The sequence below is a fragment of the Rhinopithecus bieti genome, unplaced genomic scaffold (genome assembly GCF_001698545.2).
Source record: "Rhinopithecus bieti isolate Rb0 unplaced genomic scaffold, ASM169854v2 scaffold_18624, whole genome shotgun sequence".
Classification (NCBI taxonomy): Eukaryota; Metazoa; Chordata; class Mammalia; order Primates; family Cercopithecidae; genus Rhinopithecus; species Rhinopithecus bieti.
Genome location: NW_016809607.1, coordinates 2,310,975 through 2,324,684, shown reverse-complemented (window position 1 = coordinate 2,324,684; position 13,710 = coordinate 2,310,975). Strand labels below are relative to the sequence as shown.

At 35.2% G+C, this 13,710-nt stretch overlaps 1 protein-coding gene and 1 long non-coding RNA gene across 2 annotated transcripts in view; one reads left to right on the top strand and one right to left on the bottom strand.

Moving 5' to 3' along the window:
- Window positions 1-13,710, bottom strand: part of LOC108540676 (uncharacterized) — a 27,247-nt gene that overhangs the window by 4,844 nt on the left and 8,693 nt on the right. The gene's annotated exons all lie outside the window — the stretch shown is intronic.
- MCHR2 (melanin concentrating hormone receptor 2) overlaps window positions 1-13,710 on the top strand; it is a 67,138-nt gene that overhangs the window by 47,660 nt on the left and 5,768 nt on the right. The window contains exons 4-5 of the mRNA XM_017889815.1: window positions 663-857; window positions 9,303-9,422. Of these exons, the coding sequence (XP_017745304.1) occupies window positions 663-857; window positions 9,303-9,422 (315 nt within the window). The remainder of the gene's footprint in view (window positions 1-662; window positions 858-9,302; window positions 9,423-13,710) is intronic.

Genomic DNA, 13,710 nt, shown 5'->3' with positions numbered 1-13,710 from the left:
CGAGACTCCGTCTCAAAAAAAAAAAAAAGAAAGAAAAGAAAATGCTTCCCCATGAAATTAGCCCATTTCTTCCCTCTGGCTCCTAGCCTAAGTTCCTTAAGGAATTTGCGTTGTCTATACTAGTCACACTTGTTCATCCTCACTGTGACTTCTGTGAGCTGAAACTCCATGAGGGTGGTGACTTTAGTATAAAGCCATCCGGGCAAAATGTTTGTTCTATGTTCCTGAATCCCTTTCTGCTGAGGGATTCTCTTAGCCCCACATTTTCCTCCTTCCTGCCTCTGTGTCAGTAAATCTTGCTGGGAAAAGGGTCATTTCCTGCTGGAGGAAATCCGTATTAAGAGACAAAGTTTTCCAGAGTCTCGTTTACAGGAAAAGCACCTTTGTAAAGAGTTTGCACTGCAGCATTTTGCCATTATCAGTGTGTTCATAGAAGGAACAGCTATTTCAGTGAGTGGTTTATTCAGACTTGCAGGGTCAAGAATTGTTTTCTCTACAGATACCAGGCAGCTCTTAAAAAATATAACTTTCTTTTGCCCTGATAGAGGTGTGCTTCAGAGAGGACAATAATGCTAATAATTTACTCTCGTCATGAACCGTTCATCCTTGGAGCTCAGTGTTTTTATTGATTGTTCCAAAACTCTTCTTGACTGCTTTTGCAGGTACTTTGCCCTCGTCCAACCATTTCGACTGACAAGTTGGAGAACAAGGTACAAGACCATCCGGATCAATTTGGGCCTTTGGGCAGCTTCCTTTATCCTGGCATTGCCTGTCTGGATCTACTCGAAGGTCATCAAATTTAAAGACGGTGTCGAGAGTTGTGCTTTTGATTTGACATCCCCTGACGATGTACTCTGGTAAGTTGTTAAAACTTAAGAAAAATGAGTTGAATTAAGTTGTGAAGTACTTCATTCTCCTTGTCAACATGTGAGCAGCCTCAAAGAGTATCCTTGTGGATCCTCTTCTCACCAGTATCTCCACTTAGGTTTCTTCACACATGCAATCAAGGTGATAGTTTGATTTTTAAGGAGAGGGTAACCTTTAGAAAAAGATTTTGAATTCAATCATGTAACCTCAGTGGACACAAATATATTTAAATAGGATTTTAAAGATTCATAGCAGCCAGATGCAGTGGGAATGCAGCAATCAAGGGAGGTAAGGAATTTCCAGAGTCACTCAAACTCAAACCTCATCAGTATGCAATTGCAGTTTGCTTGAATTGTGTCCCCTATAAAGATACGTTCAAATCCTACACCAGCTCCCCCCGCCATACCTGTGAATGTGACCTTATTTGGAAATAGGGTTTTTTCAGATGTAATCAAGCTAAGTTAAGGTAATGCTGGATTAAGGTGGGCCCAATGACTATTGTCCTGATAAGGAGAAGCAGATTTTAAGAAATACAGAGACACACAGAAAAGAGACATGTGAAAACAGAGGCAGAGATTGGAGTGATGTATCTGTATGCTAAGGAACACCAAGGACTGCCAGAAACCAGCAGAGAGGGTAGGAGGGGGCATAGAGCAGATTCACCTTCAGAGTTTCTAAAGAACCAAACTTGCCAGCACCTTGATTTCAGATGCCTAGATTTCAGAGCTGTGAGAGAATAAATTTCTATTGTTTTAAGCTATCCAGTTTGTGCTAATTTCTTACAACAGTCCTAGGAAACTAATGCAACTACTGTAGCCATTTTATGCATTTTAATTTATAAAGAAATTAAAAGTCTTCAATTTGAAATTGGAACATAGACTTGGAGTTCATGATTAAATTCTTTGAGCAACTACCAGTGGCCAATAACTGTGTTAGATATTTTTACATATGCTATCTCAAGTCAGTCCGGCAGATCCCTTTCTCCGACTCCATAACTTGTCAAATAGATGAGTCGTTTCTGCATTATGTGGACACAGCCAAAGAAGGATGTCAGTAAAGGACCTGCAAATCCACTAATCTAGTAAAAAAAAAATTCATATACTTGCATGTTTTGTTCAGTTTAGTATAAAAAAGTACTATAGACTAGGTGGCTTGTAAACAATAGAAATTTATTTTTCACAGTTCTAGAAGCTGGAAATCCAAAATGAAAGTGCCAGCATGATCAAGTTCTGATGACAGCCCTCTTCCGGGTTGCAGTCTGCCAACTTTTCATTCTATCCTTATGTGGCAAAAGAGAGAGACAGGAAGTAAGCTCTCTTGTGTCTCTTCTTATAAGGACACTATTCCCATTCGTGAAGGCTCCACTCTCATGACTTAATTACTTCCCGAGACCCCACTTCCTCATACCATTATATCGGGGGTTAGGTTTTCAACATAGGAATTTTGAGGGAACACAAACATTTAGAACATAACAGTGCAACATAGATAGGACTGGACTTCCAGTTCCAAAATGGCAGCATAGAAGCAAGCTGACTGAATGCCCCCCTGAGCCCTCAGAAAATCAAAAACAAGTATATAGCACCAAGGTTAGCATTAGCAATATCCCAGAACTCCAGAACTCAAATATGAGGATGAGACGGTTCCTCAGGCTTCAGAGAAGTGAAAAAAAATATGAAAAAGCCTCCAAGCCGACTGTAATAGAATCAGATTTCCACATCCATGACACCCCTCTTCCCCATTCTGCTTGACACCAAACACATGAAAAATTTCCCCCCAACTCACAGTTTCTACACTGAAAAAAACACGATCAAGGTAGACAACCAGCTTTCCCACCACCTTGGGTTCCCTGACAAAATACCTGTCTCTGCCTTAACCTATGGGAAATATCACAAGGGCTGGAAGGGAGAAATATCCCTGAGAACAGGCAGAGACAAAGTAGGGAGGTGGGACAGTTACTCTGTAGCTCAGCCAAAGGAGACACTAAATCAGAGTGGCTATTCAATACCACTACACTGCAGGAGGTACATTCAGCAGGTCCCCTGGACAAACCCCTAGCCAGGCTTCCCACACCTCTGGGATATCTCCTTTGGGACCTCCCCCATTCAGGACAGCCAGTGACCGATGGGTTACTAGAGCGAAAGCAAACCTGGGCTTAAGGCACAACTTAGAGCCGAAAGGAGACAACAACCTAGTGATAAAGACTCTCTAAGAAAATACATGCAATAAAAACCAAAACAAATCAGACAGAGAAGACTGGAATAAATAGCAAATCCTCAATGCAAAGACATAGATGTACATCTACAATAAGCAACAGCAAACAGCAAACCATAATCTCCCCAAATGGACAAAGCAGGGAACCAGTAACTGACCCTAATGAGACAGCAATATGTGAGCTCTCTGGCCAATAATTCAAAATAGTAGTTTTTAGGAAACCCAGTGATCTCCAAGATAACACAGAAAAGCAATTCAGAAATATATCAGAGAAATTTAACAAAGAGATTGAAATAATTTAAAAATTAAAAAAGAAATCTTGGAATTGAAAAATACATTCACTGAACTGAAAAAGTTACTAAAAATTCTCAACAGCAGAATGGGTCAAGCAAAGGAAAGAATTAGTGAGCTCAAAGACAGGCTATTTGAAAATACACAGTCAGAAAAAAAAGGAATGAAAAGAAATGAAGACTGTATACAAGATATAGAAAAAATTACTTCAAAAGACCAAATCTAAGACTTATCAGTGTTCAAGAGGGAGTTGAGCAAGAGCAAGAAGTAGAAAGCTTATTCAAAGAAATAACAGAAAATTTCCCAAAAATTGAGAAAGATGTAAATATCCAGATACAGGAAGATCAGAGAACACCAAACAAAATCAACCCAAATAAGACTCTATCCCAAGGCAGATAGTAAACTTTCAAAAGTCAAAGACAAAGATAGAACTCTAAAATCAGTAAAAGAAAAGAAGCAAATAACATGTAAAGGAGCTCTAATTCATCTGGAAATGGACTTCTTACTAGAAACCATACAGGCCAAGAGGGAGTAAAATGACATTTTCAAACTGCTAAAGAAAAAAGACAAAAACAAAAACAAAAAACCTGCCATCCAATATACTGCATCTATCCTTTGACTGTGAAGAAGACATAAAGTGTTTCCCAGACAGGCAGAAGCTGAAGGAATTTACCACCGTCAGATCTGTCTTACAAGAAATGCTAAAGGGAGTTCTTCTGTTGGAAGGAAAAAAAAAAAAAAAAAAAAAACTAATATGCAAAAAGAAAACATTTGAAGGTATGAAACCCCTGGATAAAATTAAATACATTAACAAGCCCAGAATGCTCTAATACTGTAATTATGGTATATAATTCACTCATAATTATAGCATGAAGCCCAAAGACAAATCTATCAAAAATGATAACAGCTGTAGCAACCTGTTAAGAGACAGATAATATGAAAATATGTAAAATGAAACAACTAAAAGTTAAAATGTAGGGGAATGGAGTTAAAGTGTAGTTTTTTCCACTTGCTTCTTTGTTTCTATTATTTTCTTTGTGATGTAAGATAAATAATCATCTCTTTGGAATAACTTGTAATATATATGTTTTTTGTCAACATCATTGTAACCACGTTGCAAAATCCATAACAGATTTTAAAATAAAAGTAATGAACTAAGACATTCCACCAAAGAAAATCACTTTTCCACAAAGGAAGATGGTAAGAAAAGAAGAAAGTGAGAGAAAAGTTGCAGAACCAGAAAACAAGCAACAAGATGGCAGTAGTAAGTCTTTACTTATCAATAATAATACTGAATGTAAATAGTCTCGATTTTCCAATTAAAATTCAGTGAGTGGCTTGATAAAGAAACAAGACTCAACTATACGCAGCCTACAAGAAACCCACTTCACCTCTAAAGACACACATAGCCTGAGAGTGAAGGGATGGGAAAAGACATTCCATACAACTGGAGATCAAAAATAGCAAGAGTAGCTATATTTAGATAAAATACACTACAAATCAATGACTGTAAAAGAAGACAAAGAAGGTCACTATATAATGATAAAGGGGTCAATTCAGCAAAAGGATATAACAATTTTAAGTATCTCTGCACCCAACACTAGGGCTCCCAAATATATAGAGCAAACACTAATAGATCTGAAGGGAGAGAGGGGCTGCAATGCAATAATAGTAAGAGACTTTAACACACCATTCTCTGTAATTGACAGATCATCCAGACAGAAAATCAACAAAGAAATGGCAGAGTTAAACTACACACTAGACCTAATAGGCCTGACATTTACAGAACATTTCACCCAATTGTTGCAGAATGCAAATTCTTTTCAACAGCATATAGAACATTCCCCAGAATAATCCTATCAGGCCACAAGACACACCTGATCAAATTCAAAAAAGTAGAAGTTATAGCAAGTGTCTTTGACCACAGTGAACTAAAACTAGAACTCAATAACAAGAGGAACCTTGGAAACTACACGTATATATGTAAATTAAACAACATGCTCCTGAATTATCAGTCAATGAAGATATCAAGAAGGAAATTTAAACATTTTTGAAACAAATGAAAGTTGAAATACAGCATACCAAAATCTATGGGATATAGCAGAAGCAGTACTAACAAGAAATTTTATAGCGATAAATGCCAATATCAAAAAAGTAGAAAGACTTTAAAAATAAACAACCCACGAATGTACCTCAAAGAATTAGAAAGGCAAGAACAAACCAAACCCAAAATTAGTAGCAGGAAAGAGGTAATGAAGAGTAGAGCAGAAATAAATACAATTGAGACTTAAAAAACTACAGACAATCAACAAAATGAAAAGTTGGCTTTTCAAAAAGATATGCAAAACCAACAAACCTTTAGCTAGACTGAGAAAAACAGAGAGAAGATCCAAATAAACAAAATCAGGAACAAAAATGGAAACCTAACAACTGAAACCTCAGAAATACAAAGAGTCATTAGAAACTGTAATGCATCACTAAATGCCAACAAACTGGGAAATATAGAGGAAATAAATAAATTCCTGGACCCATACAGCCTGCCAAGATTGAACTATGAAGAAATAAACAACCTCAACAAACCAACAGCGAATAAGGAGACTGATGCTGAACAAGAGTCTTTCACCAAAGGAAAGTCCAAGACCTGATGGCTTCACTGCTGAATTCTACCAAACATTTAAATAATTAATATCAATTCTCTTCAAACTTCAAAAAAAATGAAGAGGAAGGAATACTTCCAAACTCATTCTACAAAGCCAGCATTACTCTGATACCAAAACCAACCAGAGACACACACAAAAAGAAAACTACAGACCAATATTACTGATGAACATAGATGCAAAAATCCTCAATAAAATATTAGCAAACAGAATGCAATGACACTTTAAAACGATCATATATCATGAGCAAGTAGGACTCATCCAAGGAATGTGAGGATGGTTCAACATACGCAAATCAATAAAGTTGATACATCACATTTACAGCACCAAGAACAAAAACCATATGACTATGTCAACAAATGCCAAAAAATCATTCAATAAAATTCAGCATCCCTTTATGATAAAACCCTCATCAAACAGGTTATAAAAGGAATATACCTCAAAATAACAAAAGGCATACATGACATGCCTACAGCTAATTTTGCACTGAATGGGGAAGAATTGAAGGCCTTTTCTCTAAGATCTGGAACAAGACAAGGATACCCACCTTCACCAGTTTTATTCAACATAATATCAGAAATCCTAGCCAGAGCAATTAGGCAAGAGAAAGAAATGAAGGGCATTCAAATTGGAAAGGAAAAAGTCAAATAGCCTTGTTCACAGATGGCATGATATTTAGAAAAACCTAAAGACTCCACCAAAAAACTATCAAAGCTGATAAATGAATTCAGTAAAGTTGCAGGATACAAAATGAATGTATAAAAATCAATAGCATTTATATATGCAGTAATGAACAATCTGACAAAGAAATCAAAAATGCAATTGCCTTCAAAATAGCTACCAAGAATATAAAATACCTAGTATTCAATTCAACAAAAGAAGTAATATATCTATACAAGGAAAGCTATGAAACTCTGATTTAAAAAAAATAGACACATACATAGATACCTGATGAAAGAAATAGGACACAAAAAAAGGATATTCCATGCTCATTAATTGGAAAACTTAATATTGTTAAAATGACACTACTAGCCAAAGCAATGTACAAATTCAATGCAATCTCTCTCAAAATACCATTAACAGTTTTCACAGAAACAGAAAAAAAAATTCTAAAATTTATGTGGAACCACAAAAGACCCTGAATAGCTAAAGCAATCTTGAGGTAAAAGAACAAAGCTAGAGGCATCATGCTACCTGACTTCAAAATTTACTAAAAAGCTATAGTAACCAAAGCAGCCTGGTACTGGCATAAAAAGACACATTGACCAATGGAACAGAGTGGAGTACCCAGATACAAATCCACACATTTATAGCCAAGTCATCTTCAACAAAAGAGCCAAGAACTTTCAATGGAGAAAGGACAGTCTCTTCAATAAATGGTGCTGGGAAAACTGGAACACTATATGCAGAAGAATGAAAATAGACCCCTACCTCTCACCATACACAAAAATCAACTCAAAATGAATTAAATACTTAAATCTAAGGCTTGAACCTATGAAAACTACAAGAAGAAAACATAGGAAATGCTCCAGGACATTGATCTGGGCAAAGACTTTTTGTGTAAGACCTCAAAAGCACAAGTAACCTAAGCAAAAGTGGGCAAATAGGATTACCTCAAACTAAAAAGCTTCTGCACAGCAAAGAAAACAACAAAGTGAAGAGGCAACCCATAGAATGGAAGAAAATATTTACAAATCATCCATCTGACAAGCGATTAATAACCAGAATATATAAGGAGCTCAAACAACTCAATAACAAAAAAAAAAACAAATAATCCAATGTAAAAAATGGGCACAAATCCGAACAGATATTTCTCAAAATAAGGCCAATGGGTAAACAAAAAGTGCTATCACTAATCATCAGAGAAATGCAAATCAAAACCACAAGGAGATATCATCTCACCCCAGTTAAAGTGGCTTTTACCAAAAAGGCAGGCAATAATGGATTCTGACAAGGATGTGAAAAAAGGGAAACATTCGTACATTGTTGGTGGGAATATATATTATTACAGCCACTATAAAGACTCCTTGAAAAACTGAAAGTAGAACTACCATATGATCCAACAATTCCAGGTCTGAGTTTATATCCAAAAGAAACTATATTAATATATCAAAGATATATCTGTACTACCATGTTTATTGCTATACTGTTCATAATAACCAAAATATGTAATTAATCTAAATGCCTATCAATAGGTGAATGGATAAAGAAAATGTGGTATATATACACAATAGAATAGCATTCATCCATAAAAAACAATGAAATCCTGTCATTTTTAGCAGCATGAATAGAACTGAAGGCTATTATGTTAAGTGAAACGAGCCAAGTACAGAAAGACAAATATCACATGTTCTCACTTATATGTGAGAGCTAAAAAAGTGAATCTCATAAAGACAGTAGATTGGTGGTTACCAGAGGCCAGGAAAGGTAGAGGAAGTGGGTAAAGAAGAGAAGTTGATTAAGTGGATACAAAGATACACTTTACTAGAAGAATTAAGACCTAGTGTTTGATGAATCAGTAGGATGACTATAGTTTAAAATATCCTATTGTACATTTCAAAATAGCTAGAAGAGAATAATTTTAATGTTTCTAGCATTTTTTAAAAATCAAATAGTTAAGATGATAAATAAATCCTGAGTACTCTGATTTGATTTTTACAAATTATATGAATGTATTAAACTATCACATATACCCTGAAACGATGTACATCTATTATGCATCAGCGAAAATTGTTTAAAAGAAACATAGAGAAGATTGTTTATTAATTACTTCTCCCACCAGCATTGGCTATCCTGGGTTCAAATTTTACCTCTTTCAGTTACTGCTTGGGTAATCTTGGGCAGGCCACTTAACCCCTCTGTGCCTCAGTTTCTTCTTCTACAATGTAAGGGCACTAATGGCATCATACTCATGGGGTTTCACTGATTCAGTGGGTAAAGATATAAAAAATGCTTACAACAGTGCCTACTATATAATAAGCGTTACATACTGTTGCCTGTCATTGTTAAACACTGAAGATTGGTAATAGGTAGCCTCACCTATACTGCACTCAGTACAGCTGGGTTTGGCTAGAGAGAAGACAAGCATTGTTATTGGTGAACAATGAAGATCAGGGCTTCTCTACAATAAAGCAACCAAAAATCCACAAGGACTTTTATCCTGGACCCTGAAAAATGAAAGAATCATGCCTCAGAAACTGCAAAAGCCAATTCCTAATCCAATTAATGTAATAGAGTTGTTCTGTCTCTTCTCTCCCCCCATCTCTCATTTTACAGGTATACACTTTATTTGACGATAACAACTTTTTTTTTCCCTCTACCCTTGATTTTGGTGTGCTATATTTTAATTTTATGCTATACTTGGGAGATGTATCAACAGAATAAGGATGCCAGATGGTAAGTGTTTGCCGTATTTTGCTTTAGTTGTTAAAAGAACAATTTAGATAGCCTAAGACATCTACAATAGAAACTTAGGCAACAGTGACTTGAAACATACCACACTTAGACATGTCGACATTGATATATGTCTATAGAAAGAACTTTTGGAAAATAAGACATGTACTAAATGAACTGCTTAAGAATCTCTCAGTGACAAATGTTAAAAATCACTGATGTAATGGTTTCATTAAAATGCATACGAAACTCCAGATTCTATTTAAAGAATAATTTTATTTTTGTTATTAACAGTTATTTAACTGTTTTCATTGCACATTTTGCAGAGTTGCATGCATATGTAAATATCTTAAATGTTATGTGCAACCTTTTAATTTTTGTGTTTCAATTTTTTTAATTTAGAGGAGAAAAGTCCCATTAATATTTGAATTTTAAAAGATGGGTTTTATTAATATTAAAAGATTATTTAGGAGCAAATAAAACCAAAGACTTAACCTAAAGTCAGTAAACTTGAGAAGGACCTGTGAAGATACTTGCCTCTAAAACTGCATAAATAAATCTAAATTATTTTCACCTTGCAGTTGTGTATTCCACAATCTACTTGTTCAAATGAATAAGTCAGTAATTATATAACCTGTTGGGTAAAAACACACTTACATTTATTAAACATTATATTGTAAATATATTTTTGTGTTTCTTTTGGAAAGGCAAGTTTGCTGGGTTTCCCTGCACACTACAAATTTACAAATTTTACAAATTTTTTGTTAAAAAAATGTGAACAATTTAACCACCATTCCTCAAAAATTGTGGCAAACCCTTGAACCAAAGGTTTGTAAGTAGTCTGTTGACTCACAACATTTTTTTACCACCTAGTTACTTGGAATTCTTTGAAAGTCTTACACTTGTAAAGTATGGTCCATTTGGGAAGAAAAAGGAAGTAGCCACAGTCACAGTAAAAAACATAGCTTATAAATGTATCCCAGGGAGCTGAGTTGGTGAGAAGGTTAAAATGAAATCATATGGAATATTAAAGATACCAACAGCTGGAGAGAATGCTTGAGTCTTTTTAAAACAATTCTCCAAATCAGATCATATTGCTCCTGACCTTTTTCTCAGAAATGCTAAAGAGGATCTTATGAAACAAATCTCATACACGTCAAAATGCAAGAAATTGGAGGAATGATAGTGCTTACTCTGATAAACTGCAGGGGAATCAAATGATTTTTAGCTCCCATGCTTTTAAAATTATTTACAAGTTTTGTTCATCTGTTACTCTCATGTCCCAGGGAAATTTCCATTAAATGCCTAAATATGACATAACATGATTAAATGTGTGAATTTTAAAATATGTTTTATTTTAAAATAATTTTCATTTCTAGAAAAGTTGATAGTAGAAATATAGTACAGATAGTACAGAGATAGTATAGAGGTTTCCCAACTACCCCTCACTCAGTTTTCCCATAGTTAACATCTTACATTACCTAGGACATTTGTCAAAACAAAGAAAATTTCTGTACATTACTGTTAACTAAATTCCATTCTTTATTGGACTTCACTGGTTTTTCCATTAAAGGCCTAAATCTGTTCCAGATTCAATCCAGAATAGTACATTGCATTTAGTTATCACATCTTCCCAGTATCCTCTGATTTGTGAATTTCTCACTCTTTCCTTATTTTACATGACCTTCGTAGTCTGGAGCACTGGCCAGGTCTCCTGTAGAATGTTCCCAATCTGGGTTTGTCTGATATTGTATCATTATTAGACTGTACTTAGATGTTTTTATTTTAAAAAATCAACTCTTCTCATCACAGCATATCAGGGGTCACATGATAGCTACATTACATCACTGTTGATACTAGCCTTGATTACCTGGTTAAGGTGCTGTTTGTTAAGTTTCTCCACCATGAAACTGTTTATCCCTTTCGCTATTCTATTCTTTGGAAATGAGTCACTAAACATAGCCTACCTTCAAGGGGGAGGCAGGAAGATGGGAATTAAGCTCCATCTTCCGAAAGGTGAGTATCTATATAAGAATCCCTATATTATTTGGAGTTATTCTGTAAAGAAGGTCTGGCTCTTCTCTCCTCATTTTATTCAATATTATTTGTATTACTATAGACTGATATAGTTATTTCATACACTGAGTCATAATTTAATACTTTGTTATTTGTTTGGTCTTTCAAAATGTTTCAACTTTGGACCTTACATGCCAGGAGGGAGTGGCATAACGTATTTAAACACTGAAGGAAAAAAAAACGTATACCCTAGAGTAGCATATCCAGCAAAAATACCCTTCAAACATGAAGGAGAAATAAAGACTTTCCCAGACGAACTAAAGCTGAGGAATTTCATCAACACTAGATCTACTTTACAATAAATTCTAAAGAGAGTACTCCAATCAGAAAGAAAAGGACATTATGAGCAACAAGTAATCACTTGAAGGTATAAAACTCACTGGTAATAGTAAGTACCAAGAAAAACATAGAATATTATAACAATGTAACTGTGGTATGTAAACCACTCTTGCCATAAGTTGAAAGACTAAACAATGAACCAATCAAAAATAATAACTACAACAACTTTTAAGACAGATAATACAATAAGATATAAATTTAAACAATAAAAGTTAAAAATTGGGGGGACAAAGTTAACGTGTAGAGATTTTACTAATTTTCTTTTTGCTTGTTTATGCAGTGTTAAGTTGTTATCAGGTTAAAATAATGGCTTATAAGATAGTATTTGTAAAACTTATGGCAACCTCAACTCAGAAAACATACAGTGGATAAACAAAAAACAAAAAGCAAGAAACTAAATTGTATTACCCAAGAAAATCACCTTCACTAAAGGAAGACAGAAAGGAAAGAAAAAAGGAAGAGAACACCACAAAACAACCAGAAAACAAATTTTAAAATGGCAGAAATAAGTCCTTACTTATCAATAACAACATTGAATGTAAATGGACTAAACTCTTTAATCAAAAGACAAAGACTGTCGGACTGAGTGAAAAAACAAGACCTGTTGATCTATTGCCTTCAAGAAACACACTTCAACTATAAAGACAGACATAGACTGAAAAAAAAAGGAATGGAAAAAGATATACCATACCAATGGAAACCAAAAAAAGCAGGAGTAGTCATATCAGACAAAATAGATTTCAATTCAAAAACTATAACAAGAGACAAGATCACCATATAATGATAAAAAGGGGTCAATTTAGCAAGAGGATATAACAATTTAAAATATATATGCACCCAACACTGGAGCATCCAGATATATAAAGCGAATATTATTAGAATTAAAGAGAGAGATAGGCCCCAATATAATAGTAGCTGGAGACTTCAATAACCTACTTTCAGCATTGAACAAATCTTCCAGCCAGAAAATCGACAAGCATTGGACTTAATGTAGACCAAATGGATCTAATATATATTCACAGAACATCTCATCCAACGACAGCAGAATATACATTATTTTCCTTAGCACATGGATCATTCTCAAGGATAAAACATATGTTAGGTCACAAAACAAGTCTTTAAAAATTCGAATAATTGAAATAATTCCAGACATCTTCTCTGACCACAATGGAATAAAACTGTAAATCAATAACAAGAGGAATTTTGGAAACTATACAAACACATGGAAATTACAAAATATGCTCCTGAATGACCAGTGGGTAAATGAAGAAATTAAGAAAGTTGAAAAATTTCTTGAAACAAATGATAATGGACACATGACATACCAAAACCTATGGGATACAGCAAAAGCAGTACTAAATGGGAATTTTATAGCTCTAAGTGCCTACATCAAAAAAGATGAAAAATGTCAAACAGTCTAATAATGTACCTTGAAGAACTAGAAAAGGAAAAGCAAACCAAACCCAAAATTAGTAGAAGAAAAGAAAGAATAGGGGCCGGGCGCGGTGGCTCAAGCCTGTAATTCCAGCACTTTGGGAGGCCGAGAAGGGCGGATCACGAGGTCAGGAGATCGAGACCATCCTGGCTAATACGGTGAAACCCTGTCTCTACTTAAAAATACAAAAAACTAGCCGGGCGACGAGGAGGGCGCCTGTAGCCCCAGCTACTCGGGAGGCTGAGGCAGGAGAATGGTGTAAACCCGGGAGGTGGAGCTTACAGTGAGCTGAGATCCAGCCACTGCACTCCAGCCTGGGTGTCAGAGCAAGACTCCGTCTCAAACAAACAAACAAAAAAAAAAAGAATGTAATGAACGAAGAAATGAACAAATATTGATGTGGATAATTATTCCGAGAGTTGGTCAAGAACAGCAAGTGGG